Source organism: Erigeron canadensis, chromosome 2 (assembly GCF_010389155.1).
Source record: "Erigeron canadensis isolate Cc75 chromosome 2, C_canadensis_v1, whole genome shotgun sequence".
NCBI classification, from domain to species: Eukaryota; Viridiplantae; Streptophyta; class Magnoliopsida; order Asterales; family Asteraceae; genus Erigeron; species Erigeron canadensis.
In genome coordinates, this window is record NC_057762.1 from 9,929,152 (window position 1) to 9,944,444 (window position 15,293).

General features: G+C 32.0%; 1 protein-coding gene across 1 annotated transcript; it reads right to left on the bottom strand.

Moving 5' to 3' along the window:
- Positions 1-697: 697 nt before the first annotated feature.
- Positions 698-5,692, bottom strand: LOC122587409 (probable prolyl 4-hydroxylase 10). Its single transcript, XM_043759571.1, has 8 exons — positions 5,372-5,692; positions 5,198-5,270; positions 3,022-3,119; positions 2,826-2,923; positions 1,981-2,110; positions 1,707-1,894; positions 1,176-1,263; positions 698-922 (listed from the first exon to the last, which is right to left on the bottom strand). The coding sequence occupies exons 1-7, from the start codon at positions 5,584-5,586 to the stop codon at positions 1,190-1,192; spliced, it is 876 nt and encodes a 291-aa protein (XP_043615506.1). The 5' UTR covers positions 5,587-5,692; the 3' UTR covers positions 698-922; positions 1,176-1,189.
- Positions 5,693-15,293: the final 9,601 nt, after the last annotated feature.

Sequence of the window (15,293 nt, forward strand, 5' to 3'; positions counted from 1 at the left end):
CACTGCAACTGATTTACTGAAAGACTACCTCAAAGGCTCAGTCAGTACCAAAAACCTAATTATTGGAAAAGTGGGAACATGGAACCAAACCTAAGGGCTTCAGTCGATACCGGTTTTTAGGCACCCATGCCCATCCTACCCAAAGAAGTGGATAGCAATAGGGGAAGGTACGGGCGACAGGACTAAGGGTAAAGTGCCTTGGTATAGATTGTTCTAGACAAAAAACTAAACTTTGGATATATAAAGAAGACATTTGAAAGACATTGTTATGATGTTCTCCTGCCTAGTATACTTCAGGTTAAGAAAAGGTTTAGCCGAACAAAATTTCAGTCACCAAACTTGAATTGGGCTTTAAGCCAGAAAAAATTGTAGTGGAGAGTTCTAAATTTGGTTTCAAATTTGCTTCAATACTTCAATAATCCATCTTTTCAAATCTATAAAAGAAAAATATTAGACACTCCTAAAATGGGCTTTCAAAGCAAAGGTCTAGTTTCTAGAAAATCAATATTCTGAGTAATATGTTAACAAAGACACCCAATCCCGTCGGCACATACCAGTTTGGGTCAGGGACACTAATCAACTCATGTTTACCACAAATAGGGTTTGGTTGCTATATCACCTTTAACCTCTTCAAAGGTACCAAGTCGAATCTGAACTTATTGAATAACTCAACTTGCAACTATAAAATGATCGTAACTTAAAACAATTCTCCCAAGGCTACCTTGAATAATAATTTCCATGGTAATTTATAAGATTGACAGAATAAACAAAAGATTAATGTTGGCTCAAGATATGTAGAAAATTACACTGTTACGAAGACTATATAATCAAACTTGAGGGCCTTGCTCCGGATATTAGATTTCTAGATGTCTTGTTCTGAAAACTATTGTTATAGATACAACCGCCACAACACATTCAAAACCTGCCAAAACAGCGTCTAATGATGTAACTTAGGCAGGCAAGAGAAAAAGAAGATATAAGTAGGTAATGTATATTGGTGCACATGATATAGATTTTCATGGGTGTCCTATGGTGACTTAATTACAAAATTCTTTAGTAGTAGACTCGATTAAAATATTCATTAGTAGTAGACACAGTTACAAAATTCTTTAGTAGTAGACTCAGTTACAAAATTCTTCAGTAATAGCCGCAGCACTAAAATTTCATAGTGGTACCTTATAGACGGAAATTAAGCTTTGTACTCATTGACACGAATCCATTTTGTAGAGGACCACTTGTTTCCCTTGATAACTGGGCAGCCACCTGTCAAAGGATAAGAGATGTTCACGTTAACGCATATGCCATAGCAATATGATGATGCAAAGGGTCACAACAATTAACAATCAACACAGATCTAACTGGTTATTTAACAAGTCGGGCATGTTTAAATAATAGGGTCAAAACAAGCCAGGACATATTGACAAGAAACACCTCAAATAGAGTATCAGATATGACCTATGACGACAAAAAAAAAACTAAAAATCTAACTTACTGAAGGAAAAAAAAAAGGAATTGGGAATTTTTATGCATCCAACAGACATATTAAGTGACACTTGGTACTTTGACCCTCTTCACCCAACTTTTTTCTTATTATACCGGTATGACCAGTTAGATATAATACATAGCTCAAGACAACCCATTTGTAGTTAACTGGGTCCAAATTGTCGCATCTTCATAAATTCTTTGATAAAGAAACGATTACTGACCATGTAAACTTGAAGGATCTAGAGATGCATCAGGTTTCATGCTCCAGAAAAGCAATGCATCCCCCATTTTTGGTTTAACAGATAGCCCTTCTTTGGCACATTCGGATAGTTCATTCCACCAAGGCACGGCACTGATGTTCCCTTTTGCAGAAGGGAAAACTGTCTCACCCCCTTCTTCGACATCAGACCTGTCAACAGCCAAACAAGCAAAACAAATTAGAAGAGAATAAGAGATAATGAAAAATGCATGCACAAGAGAGAAAACATCACTTACAAATACATTAGAACGGTAGCCATTCGTTGACCCCCATTTTTGGTGTTAAAATCATCTTGGAAGTAGTCAAAGTGAGGCTCATATTTTTGTCCAACTTCATAGTGGAGAATTTGCAGTCCTTCCCCATGTTCTGTATAAAATTTTACTAATTTAATGGATTTCACACCTAGACAGATAGACTATCATAATTTCCCCATGATCCCACGTACAAGATCTATTATACTGTTGAAAGACCGAACTTAGAAACATGAGAAGTACAGTAGTTCTTTTGACCCAATTACTTATGTACGAATTTATCTGGGTTAGGTTTGTTTCATAACTGGTCGAGTATGTAAGACAAATATAACTTAGAAGTCGTCCAAAACCTACATTTTACTAAACCATGAAACACTGAAACCTTCTTAATTATCAAGTAAATCAAACAGTTAAATTCCTATTGATATAATATAACTTTAATAATTATATCTGCCACACTAATACTCATTAACATTTTGAAAATTTGGACAAAAAGTTTTGCGTCAACCCGACCTGCCTTATCTTGAATATAAACTGAGCATGAAAAAGGAACTTTATGGAAGCTAGGAATTAAAAAGGATCTTCCCATGCTCTTAGATTGAACTGCCACAAACTTTACATAAGGTCAAATTAAAGAAGTAAGAATTTCCAATTGTCAATCGTTTCCTAAAAGAACAACCCACAAAACAAGCTTCTAATGGAATAACAAAGTAGAAGAACTTCTATGTTTGCTTGCCAGAGTATGTCATGTTCACTGGGAATATTTATAAAAACTAAAGACATGATTAGTAAGTAACCAGAAGATTGATATTGCTTTGTAAAAAGCATACCTACAGGTAAAAAGGTGAAATCTGCAATTCTTTTCTCAATGGTTCGGATCGTCTTGTCACGTCCACGAGCCAAAAATGTGCCCGAACTCGTACGGACCCTAATTAAGGATTCTTGAATGGTTATAATCATAGTTTGCAACACAAATAAAAAGAGCAGTTCATAAATCAGAACAGGAACATTGAAGAAGTAGCACACCTACTATCTTTGCTCTTGCCAGTTTCGCTATCAACAACAGTTGACTTCACCATATGAGGTTTAGCAAGATTAATTAGATACTCACACTCTTGTTGAGACTGCCATAAAAATTCAAAAAGATTCAGTTTGGTAAGTTGTTATGAGCTGTCATTCAAATCATTATAGAAGGTCAAACAAAATAATTTAATCTCAAATAACTAGCTAGCCTATCAGAAAAAAATAAATCGGTTAACTGCTTTTATTCTAAAAGAAACAAACATTAATATGTACAGCGATATAGAATATACAACCAACCAAGAATTTTACTCTTGTTTTTAACTGAGGTAGCACTTATTAGCTGTTCACCGTGTGCAGCTATATGTCAATATTTTTTAGATTAAGAAATTGGCATTTAGAAACAATCAGATACACCCTATCAGGTTTATTTGAAAGAAGCCTGCGCCCTTTAATCTATACTATATCTATGTCTATATCTATCTATCTATATATATATATATATGCTATATTATAAAGCAGATAGGGTTTCCATCTTTCAACAATGTATGCATGCTAATGCAGTAATGCATGATGTACAATACATCTAATCTATATCTATACAGTATTAAAAAGCAAATATCTATATCTATATCTATACTATATTATAAAGCAGTTAGGGTTTTCAACTTTCAACATTCAACTTTCAACAATGTATGCATGCTAATATTATAAAGCAGGTAGGGTTTTCAACTTTCAAAATTCAATTCTCAACAATGTATGCATGCTAATGCATAATGTACAATACATCTATATCTATTCTATATTATAAAGCAAATATCATTAGAGATGTCATTCAATATACTTTCAACGAATTTTTAAATCCGAGGGCGGAGCCCGTACGACTAAGGCATTTAGTTATCACACTCTATGACCTATCACACTCTATGACCTATCAGCCCCACCATCTCACCACCGCAATATGCGGATACTTTCTCTCGTATATTATAAAGCAAATAGGATTTTCAACTTTCAACAATGTATGCATGCTAATGCATGATGTACAATACATCTAAACCACATTACATAAATAACCCACAATACTCGCCACCACCGCCACCGTCACCACCACCAGTCGTCGCCTCCCCCGCTGCCACCACCACCAATCGCCGCAGCCACCACCACCGTGGCGCGCCACCACCACCACTCGGCCCCGCCACCTCAACCACCGTTGCATCGCGCCGTTCTAGTATATTATATATATATATATATATATATATATATATTATAAAGAAAATAGCATTTTCAACTTTCAACATTCAACAATTTATCAAAACAACATTACATCAATCACCTACACTACTCACCGCCACTACCACCAATAGCCGCTGCCACCACCACCACTAATTGCCGCACGCCACCACTACCAGTCACCGCCACCACCACCGCTAATGCCGCACGCCACCGCCACCTATCACCGCCACCACCGCAACCGCCACTGCCATTATAACGCCGCATCGCGCGGGTACCATTCTATTCTTCAAATATCAAACAAATTTACAATTTTTAACATTCTTCTTTCGTTTCTATTACATTGTTGTGATGTAATTATCAGCTTTTCCTCAATGTTTAAATGCCTCATAACAGATCGAAAAATTATTGTAGTTTGACAGACAATCAGACCCAAAGTAGTCGAGTAACAGTACACAAACAGTATATATATTCATTAACCTCGAATTTTGCCTGGCTCTGAGCATTTAGCAGAGATTTTTAGTCTTATTGTGCCTTCCGTTAGGTTTCTCCTTAACTAAGATTAACCAAGAAATGCACATTATTTCAGTATCATTTGCTATCTAATTAGAGACCAACTAGAGAATACTTCCAAGATATTTTTTCTTCAAGTTATTGTTTTAAATTCATAAACCAACATCACCTCTCAAAGCCACAACTTTAAAAGGGGGTATACTTAAACAAAAACCAACTCACTATATCACGCTGTGAATTTTAATTATTCTTATGCAAGTCAACGAGTCATTTTTGTAAACAATGACAACTTTTACAACATATTATTATACAGTTACCTATAATTAGACTTTTCGTGTTCAAAGGGCCAACTTTATAACTACGACACACTTTAATTCTAATCTCGACAAAAATTGTACATAATTCCAAACAAATTATATAATAAAAAAGAGATACTAACCAGGAAATTATGATAAACAACAGCTCGAGGTTCCCAAGAAATAACTTCAACCCACTGATCAGCTCTACTTTCACTTCACATTTCACAAAATAGATCCATTTTCAATACACAAATGACACGGATATCTAATACAAAAATTACAATATATATAAATATATATATATATAAACTGACCTATTAGACGACGTCGTATGGTGAACGATAGAGCTAAGATCATGAGGTTTAGATGAGGAGCTGGTGCTGTTAGATGAATTTGGAATCGAAAGGATTCCTAGAGCGATAAGAATTAGAACAAAAAAAGTACAAATAATCAGAGCTGAAAATATAAGTGTTGATGATGTGGATGATGACGATCTTCTTCGCGTCGATCTTCCTTTTGATGTCACCATTTTTATTTTATTTTTCTACAATATCAAACCCTAAACAGAAAAGGAAAATGGGAAAGGAATGAAAGTTGGTTGTGTTTGTTTGATATTCTGGTATGGGACATCATGTGGTTTGATTTATGTTAGTTTTGTACTTGTTTCTACTATACAATGTTCACACGCACTTTGTTTTTCCTTTTTGACTAAGATCTCGTTTTCGTAGCTTTTTTCACGTTTTTTTTCTTCCCGAAGACATAACATATGGTTTGTTTAAACTGTAAATATCAAATATCATTAGTGATATTGTATAGTTATTGTAGATTTGTAGTTTGGTATAACTGGTGCGTGTCTTTTGTTTGAACTAGCATAATATTATTGGAGTGTGATCATTTTATTATAAATTACATGTCCGGGAATAATTTAAGCCTACGGGGTCATACGAAATGACACGGTAAATCGATAATATTAATTGATATATTAAAGTAATATATTAATTAGTTTGATTACGAAATAATTAATTAAACATAATTAAAAGGTTAATTATATTTAATTAGTTAAAGAGGAGGATTAAAAATGTGAAAATTGAAAAAATGAAATTGGACCCAAAAGGGGGGGAGGACGGTTTGGGTTAAGGCTTTGGGTGAAAATTATGATTAATCTAGCTTTTTTCCAAGCAAACTTTAACCTAATTATACCCTATAAATAGAGGGTTAAGTTAAAGATTTTTTTGATACACACATTCACATAAGTTTTCTCTCCTCTTCTCCCTCTTTCTTTGAAGTGGCCGATCTTCCCTTTTCTTAAGGGTATTTCGACTTTAAAGTTAAGGGCTTGTAACAAAGGGTTGTTCGGTTAATGATCGGGGTACTAGCATACATTATACGGGGTGTCTAATGTGCGATCGTAGAGGGGTTTTGCTTTAAACCCTACTTGATAATAATATCATTATTATTATTATCTTATTGAAGTTTTGCATAAGGTACACAACTCAATTCTATTCTTTGTTAATTAATTTGATTGCATATTTGTTTCAATTTCTTCCGTTGCGCTTACTCGTGATTATGTATGTTTATGTGTTCATATTCTAACAAATATCTAAGGCAATGCAATCACGGTGGTGGCAACAGCCGTCTAGACATCTAGTGGCATCCGTGACGGGTGGTATTGACAGCGATTATTGGTGGTGGTGGCTGTGTGGATTTGTGTGAATATAAATGTAATAAACTGATAATGGAAATATTTTAGAAGATAAAAACATAGAGTGTAAATTAATAAGATATGGTTTTAAAGTATAAATTAGTTAATTAAAGACAAATTGAGTAATGTAAAATAACTCTTTCCAAAGCGGGTTGTTCATTAAGGGCAATTTCGTATTTTTGCTACTAACTATTATGTAACATTTTTCAAAATGAGGGCGTGTAAAGGAGTAAGAGAGAATGATTTCGACACGAATAGGGTATTAGGCCCGGAAAAGACCAAACGCCCGATATATATTGAAAAAATAAAAAAGATGAAGAAACCAATTGTATTCGGTTTTGGTTTCTCAGAAAACAAACTTTAAGGAGTTCGGTTTTTGGTTTCGTATGAAAATGGGTCTATAAAAACCAGATTTTGAATGGAACCGCAAGAATATATTAGTTATTTTAAAAGGATACACAATTTAGTCTCGTCCTAGACTAGTCTCTCATTCGTCCCTAATCCAAGGACAAGTCAACACCATAGTGTTCAACTCATCCCAGGGATTTCATCCCTTTGAAGGACTAGTCTTATTTTTAAGTGTGTGTTGGTGTTTAAGGGATAAGTGATATAAATGGTAGGTCTTAGACTAATCATAAATTAGTTTGTTTTAAGGGATTAAACATGGGTGTGATATGGCGCTACTAGATACTAGTCCTCTTAGGAATTGTATGCTCTAATATTTATATATTTAATCTGTTATCATATCTATGAATTTGTAATTTATATATTAACTAAAAAGTAGTTATCAAACCTATTTAAGGTCATCCTATCTGAGCGTCCTGTTTGTTGTGCCTTTTAGCTCAGCATTGTTCATAGCAAGGTTGTGTATAGCAAGGTTGTGTATGTGTCTGTATATTTCGTTATGTCTTATTGAGTTTGTGTAGGTGTACTTTTTTATCTAAAGTAAAAAGATTTTGGTTTGTTCTTCAAAATGCAAGCGCGTTTGGAATTTAGTGCTTTAGTGAGAGATTTTGCATACACTTGAATACTAGAAATCTCATTAGAAATGTCAAAGTTTGTAAAAAATATTTGCTATGAACTCAACAATTATTGACATTTTGTTTCTCTTGGTCATTAAAACCAATTCCAACGATATTGACAACTTTCTCATATGTAGTGTCAAACCCCATAATTTTTAAAGTATTATTATAATGATTATACCATTAAGTTACAATTTTAAAGATGGTAAGTGACTGCGTATATAGTAGAGACTGTATTCCTTTAAAATTCAACATTCAATTATTGGGTACTATATTTAAAAGTAATAAGTTATTAAAATGGATGAGACTAAAATGGGTATGGATCTAAATATCATCTAACTAGTAATTAAAATACTATTTAATTATCCATATACATATATATTATATGTAAATACACATATCATATACACTTTTAGAATCTTCATAGAAAAAAAGAAAGAAAGATCGAGAGGAAGAGAGAGATCAAGAAAAAAGGAGGGAGAGATCGAGAAAGCGAAGAAAGGAATAATTACAAGATTTAATTTATTGAGTTAGACACATCCATTTTGAATAAATCTTATATCTTTTGAAGAATCTAACCCGATACTTTACATACGTACTTTCAAATTTTACCAAAACAAAAGACACACAAAGTTGCAGGCCTTCAAAAACGGCTCAGACACATTTCTGATTACTGAAATACTTGGAAAATAGTTGCTGAAAGACAGAAAACAGCCCTGACCGGCTGGTTTATGACCCATTTTGAACTGTTTTTCTTGGACAAACCTATACATATCTTATACCATTTTGAAGTTCTTGGAGTCTACTTTCCAACCCAATAAGCCACTTACTTAACACGGCTGCATCTAGACCAATCTCATCGCTATTGAAAATATCAGTTTTGAAACTCAAATTCTTCAAGTTCGTCAACCTCATAATGTAGCCAACTTGGAGATTGTTTTTAGAACAAAAATTGGTCCACCCAATACCCTCAAAACCGGTTGCCCATCTTCGAACACCATCCCCAATATAATCGTGAAAGATATCAACAGTTTGTTCACATTTTTTTCTTGATATAGTTGTAGATGTTTGACTTTCTCTGTCTTCATTTTCGTTTAAATCTCACAAAAGCAATTTATAAACTGCCTATATAACATTGATATCCAACACTTTATGAATGTAATAACATCATCCTATAAACATGTATCTTAAAACAATAAGCTTACATATGAAAAATAAGAGTTTGAAAAAAACAAAAAAAAAAACCGATTGGTTTCACAAATGTAGCTTGACTTGCCACCATTAAACAACTATTGATAAAAGCGGAATCGTTGGACTTGCGAAACTCATGACCATCAGGGCTAAATGTGTATACTAGAAACGTACGCTTCTTTATCCAGGTGAAACAAAACTTAGCAATCTCACTACCAAATCTTGATTTCACAAATGCACTCCACTGACCACCATATCTTATAGCACAGACCTCCAAATTTATAAATACAAACATAGTATTTCTTCTTATCATAATCAACCAATTTCAATGAGGTGTAGTCTGGTGGTAAGAAGCTGGTGAAATTATTGGGTAACATCTAAAGACAAGGACAATGGAGTATACAAGTCATTTATTTATTCCAACAAGAGTGTTTATTAATTATTGCGGAAATTTTTTTATTATTATTTCTTACCAATGCTTCTGGCAATTCTTTATTATCACCAGCAGTAACAAGAATTTGAAAATCCAAATCCTGAAATTTATACATTATTAAAGATTTTCTTTATCAGAAACAACTTCAACTGCCATAACAAGTCAAATCAATATGTTACTATTTGAACAGAATTTCAATCGACGATATATATATATATATCTATCAAAACATAGTAACAAAGTAAAAACCTTGATGAGAGCCTATATTGCTAATCTAGGTTATACATGTGAAAATATTCAATATTATTATACAAACAAAACCTTGTAGTAGACATGAAATACAATTTATACTAGAACATATTACACCGAATCCACTTTCACAAACAACCGAATGTATAATTACTTACCTTAAATGCCATGCCTGTAAACGATACTGTAGATTGTAGAAGTTTTTGATATACTTTGTGCGAACAGAGGGAACGGCGTGAAAACCAAAGGAAAGAATAATGGGGATACCATTCTTGATAGGTGGACCCGTCAATGTTTAGGTTTTTTAATTGGTTTTTCAATTTATTTTTTTTATTTTCAAAGGTAAAGTGAAAGTATAAATACAGAAAATTAGCTTTGAAAAAGTATATAAACCCCAAGGTCCAATGGAGGCCCAAAAGTTTTGTAAAGTAAAATTATTCAACAAAGTATAGATTTTAATTAAAATGTATACATCGTATTTTGTGTGCGTGTGAATGATTTCTTGTAAGTATGTGACAAAGAAAACAACAACAAACAAGTTCATGAGAAAAGAAATAGTAAAAATGAACAAACTGAAAACAGTAAAAACTGTGGATAATGATTGATGAGAAAGATAGCAGAAAATTTATGGAGGCAAAGGTGTAAAAAAAAGGGTTCAAATTGAAGATATGGAGTTGGATTCTCTGTCGCTTGTCGTCACTCTTTCTCAAGTCATTGGCGTAGTCTAGCACTCTAGCTGTGTGGACCGATGGGATGCTTAAATAAAAAGGTTCAATGTTACCAAACATATTTACTGTATATGTTTAGGAATTAAGATCAGGCCATAGTTGTTTAACTTTTACGAGTCGGGTACATTTGTTACATTTTTATGGCATACACACTTTTAGAATCTTCAAAGAAAAAAAGAAAGAAAGATCGAGAGGAAGAGAGAGATCAAGAGAAAAGGAGGGATAGATCGAGAAAGCGAAGAAAGGAAGAATTACAAGCTTTAATTTATTGACTTAGGCACATCCATTTTGAGTAAATCTTATATCTTTTGAAAAGTCTAACCTTATACTTTACATACCTACTTTTAGGTTTTACCAAAACAAAAGACAGAAAAAGTTACAGGCCTTCAAAAATGGCTCAGACACATTTCTGATTACCGAAATACTTGGAAAATAGTTGTTGGAAGACAAAAAACAGCCCTGCCCGGCTGGTTTATGACCCATTTTGAACCGCTTTTCTTGGACAAACCTATACATATCTTATACCATTTTGAAGTTCTTCGAGTCAACTTTCTAACCTAATAAGCCACTGCTACCAAAACTGAACCATTACGAAGATACAGGCCTCCAAAGTTGACCCATAAGTTATTTTTAACATTTTTCCTCAAAATGGACAACGACTCCCAAACCAACCAAAACTAAAATTTAAAACACCAAAACTTATAGAATTTGTAAAAATACTATATGTGACTTGATTGAGCCTTTCATTCCAGAATTTGAGCTTAAACGGGCCAAACAGGTCAACTGTGCATTTTAAGAATCAATACGACTTTGACTAACTATATTTGCATTTAATTACCACCACTTTTTCAACAAAGGTTTAGATCTTATTTACTCTATTACAAGGTTCACATTTCTAAACTCATTTAAGCATCAAAACACAGCCTAATGATATGGGAAATAATCACAAAATGGACGCTTATCACCGGATAGCCTTATATTCACTTTTCCAGTATATATATAGGGACCAATCAATTAAGAACACCTTTAAAATAAAAACACAGTGGGAACACTTAAAACTTCATTTTAATGCTTTAAAAGTCCATAAACCAACATAGTGTATAAATGATTATCATTATTTAATTGTTTAACAACATATTGATCTATCAAAATTGAGAAAATCATGTTTTTTGTTTTGTGCATTTATCTTGGATGCATATTCATCAAAATTGATGCATCAAACCAAAAACTTGATTTTTTCGATTTTGATGAATCAATGTGTTGTTAAACACTTAAATAGTAATAATTAGTTATACACTACGTTAGTTTTATGAACTTTTAATGCATCAAAGTTTATGGATAAAATCAGAGATAACTTTGAAAATAAACAATCTTTCGATAATTAATGATCTTAGTATAAGCTTATATTAAAACCTAACTTTTAAAAAACCTAAATTGAAATGTTAATTTTGTACTAGACTATAATTGTAATTTTTAAAAGCAATTCAAACCGAAAAAAATTAGTAATAAGTATTGACAAATGATATCTTATAATATAATAGATAATACATATATAAATAGAATGTTTTTCAACAAAAATTTTGTGTCATGAGATATAGATTAGCTCTTAAAATACATATTAGGACCTTTTATATTCTACTTGTGTTTTTTCTATTTTGATCTATCATCATATCATATAATTATATAATAATCTATAATATAATTAAAAGAAGGGGTTTAGGGTATACTTGGCACCTCTAATCCCCTCTTTTAGTCTAATATTTTCTCCTTATTAATCATCTATTTTTTAATATTTATTTAATAAATAATGTCCGACCATTAGTAAAAAAATCTTTATTATTATTACTCGTATTATTATTATCTATATATATACCACCTAGAAAAAATACCTACATATTTTAAACCCCAAAAAAAAACCTACGGCAAAAAAAAAAAAAACAAAAAAAAAAACAAACTATGATTGACTACCAAAAAAGAGTTTTTTATTTATATATTTTGTTCATAGTTAATCATTATTATTATTATTTAACATTGAATTCTTATGTTTTTTATTTAACTAAAGTTGAAAAAAAAGGTAAACTGAAATAAATATTTATATGGAGTTAAATTTCATATGTTTTTTCTTTAACTTTCGTATTGATTAAGTTGTGATAGTGGTCATATTGATGGTTGCTCGAATCATACCGTTAATGTATAATTTTTAATTCATCTATAAACAAAAGTTGTCATCAAGAATCAATTTACTAAGAATATATATAGATATTTATGAAGCAGAAATTTACCCATTAAGAATTAGTACTTAATCTTCGTACGCAATGCAACTTCTTTATATTTTAATTATTAACATATGTTTATGTTTTAATAATGAGTATGATTCTGATATGTATGATAGGTCTTCCACGAAAGATTAGTTTAATACGCATTACTTTTTCAACTTTTTGCCTTATTTGATTCGTTTTATGTTTTATTTTTAGGTATTTTAATTTTATTCGGTATCTATTTAATATACTTGAATTCCAAATTTTTAACTTTGATTAATATATTTTGAAACAACTCATCCATTGGACGGGCCTAAGCACTATTAATAATATAAACTAGTTGAGTACCCGGCGTTGCCCGGGGCTCATAATTTGTGTGCGTTCCTTGTTAGTTTTATATGTACTTTAAAAACGAACGAAAATGCACATGTTACATAAAAATTACGAACATTCATAGCTGTTTATTTTCCAAAATATATATGCACACATATGCAATATATATTTTGTATTTATAAGTGTCGTACTTATCTTAAACCTTTTTAAATTAATACTCATTATCTATTTTTTTAAAAAGAAATGAACTTAATTGTTAAACATTATTAAACTATCAATATTATAAGATTTATAAATTTATTATTATGTGCATGAGTGAACTTCATGAAATTAGAAGCAATAACTCGTGGGTGTTTACAATAAGAGTCATTGTCCTATATGTCAACCCAAACTATGTAAAATCTAACAAAATATATATCTAAACTATAGTCAAACTATGTAAAATCTAATAAAATAGTCTTAACATTGCATCAATTATGCATATATCTGAACTATAGTTTGGAGTATACTTATAAAGGCAACATCGATTTATTTTTTACATGAATCTTGTAAATTACTTTTGTTTCAAAATAAAAAAAGAACTAACACAACAAGCCAAATCTAATAGCTTTTGCCAGCTATATTTTATTCAACATTGTAGACAGTGACATGTGTTGAGAAAAACAAAAGAAAATGACTTTTTCTCCACCCATAGTTTTGACATCCAATTCAATTACTCAATCTATAACATTATCTCTCTTTTTACCTACCCACCGTTTTATCACCATCTCCAATTTTTCACAATATCATATTACCCTTCAAAAGTTGTTTTACACAGAGTCTTTTGTTGCGTGATGTTTGCTTTGTATTTTTTTCTTTCTTCCACCTTTTTTATTCTCTTCCAAATTTCATATCTTATTTCTTTATATCTATAAAAAAAACTAAGATAACAACTTCTGAAATCTTCTTCGTATACGCTTAAACAATGACCAAACCCTTTTTGGGTGTTGCTATTCACTCATTTTTACACAATCTCTAGATTTTGTTATCATGTGGTAGTCGTTTACGGAAGATGCATCGTTACGCCGGATCAGTCACCTTCCCTCAGAAACCCATCAAAACCAACGGCAAGCCCGTAATTTTTTTTTCAACGCAAAGAGTTGTGGTTGTTTTTTTAATTTTTTTTATCAGTAATTTCTTTAGTCTCTTTGAGTTGCGGCAGCTATTCCGGCGATGATTCATGCTGGTGGTTTGTTTTCAGATTTGTCGGTTTGAGTTGCATCAGTAGCGAGTTGCTATAGTACGAGTAGCATAGATTTAATGTTACTACTGAGTTGCTACAGTTCTGGTTCTTTGATTAAAGGAGACCGGCGCTGATTACCGGCGGCGGTTACCGGCGGATGGCGGTGGTTAATGGAATATTTGGTGTTTTATGTTTATCAGTAATTCAGTATTGATATTTACATGGGTATGCTTTGTAAGTTGTACCTGCTGCTTAGTAAGTGTAAATAAGCAATGTTAAAAGTGTGTTGTACCTTATGCATACGTGTTTGTACCATTAGCCAACCAAGCCAGTTAGTGTAACTGAGCCAGCACTGTAGCAAACTAAGCCGGCACTGTAGGAGTCCAAATTGGGATTGTTATATATATAATTAGGACATGCTCGACTCAAAATTAACCTTTAAGCCCATGGGACGACCCAAACGGGTCATTAACCCAACTAGCATACAAAACAGGTAAAAAAAAACATATTCTTTGACAAACTACAAGTCCACATTCTCTTGACCTTAATTATACATATTCTTTTGCAGAAATAACACAACAACATAAGCCCATACATCGGGTATAAAACATGGTTATATTCCAACAATTTCCAGCAAACCACAAAATGACTAAACTGTTCATTACTATATCATTAACTAATTTAAATTTATTAAAATAAAATTAAATCTAAAAAAGTTAAATAAGGTATATGACATCATTTGATCTAATGGCTCTAATTAAAAGTTGAATTTCATCTAAGGGTCCATACTTCTCCAATTATGAATTAAGGTTTTTCTTATATATATATATATACTAGATTATTGTCTCGCGTAATACACGACGTAAATATATGTAATTGATCACTTTGACTTGTTAAGTTTCTGTTTTCAACTTTGTTTGTAAATATTTGTGTTTGTATTATATAACATATGATATAAAAGATATGAATGAATTAAGTTTTTAATATATTTTACATTGATATACATACCATATAACATAAAGATATTTACCGTTGAAGTTGCACGAAAAAGACTTTAAAAGATCAAACTATTATATTTAAATGAAACGTATAGAGTAT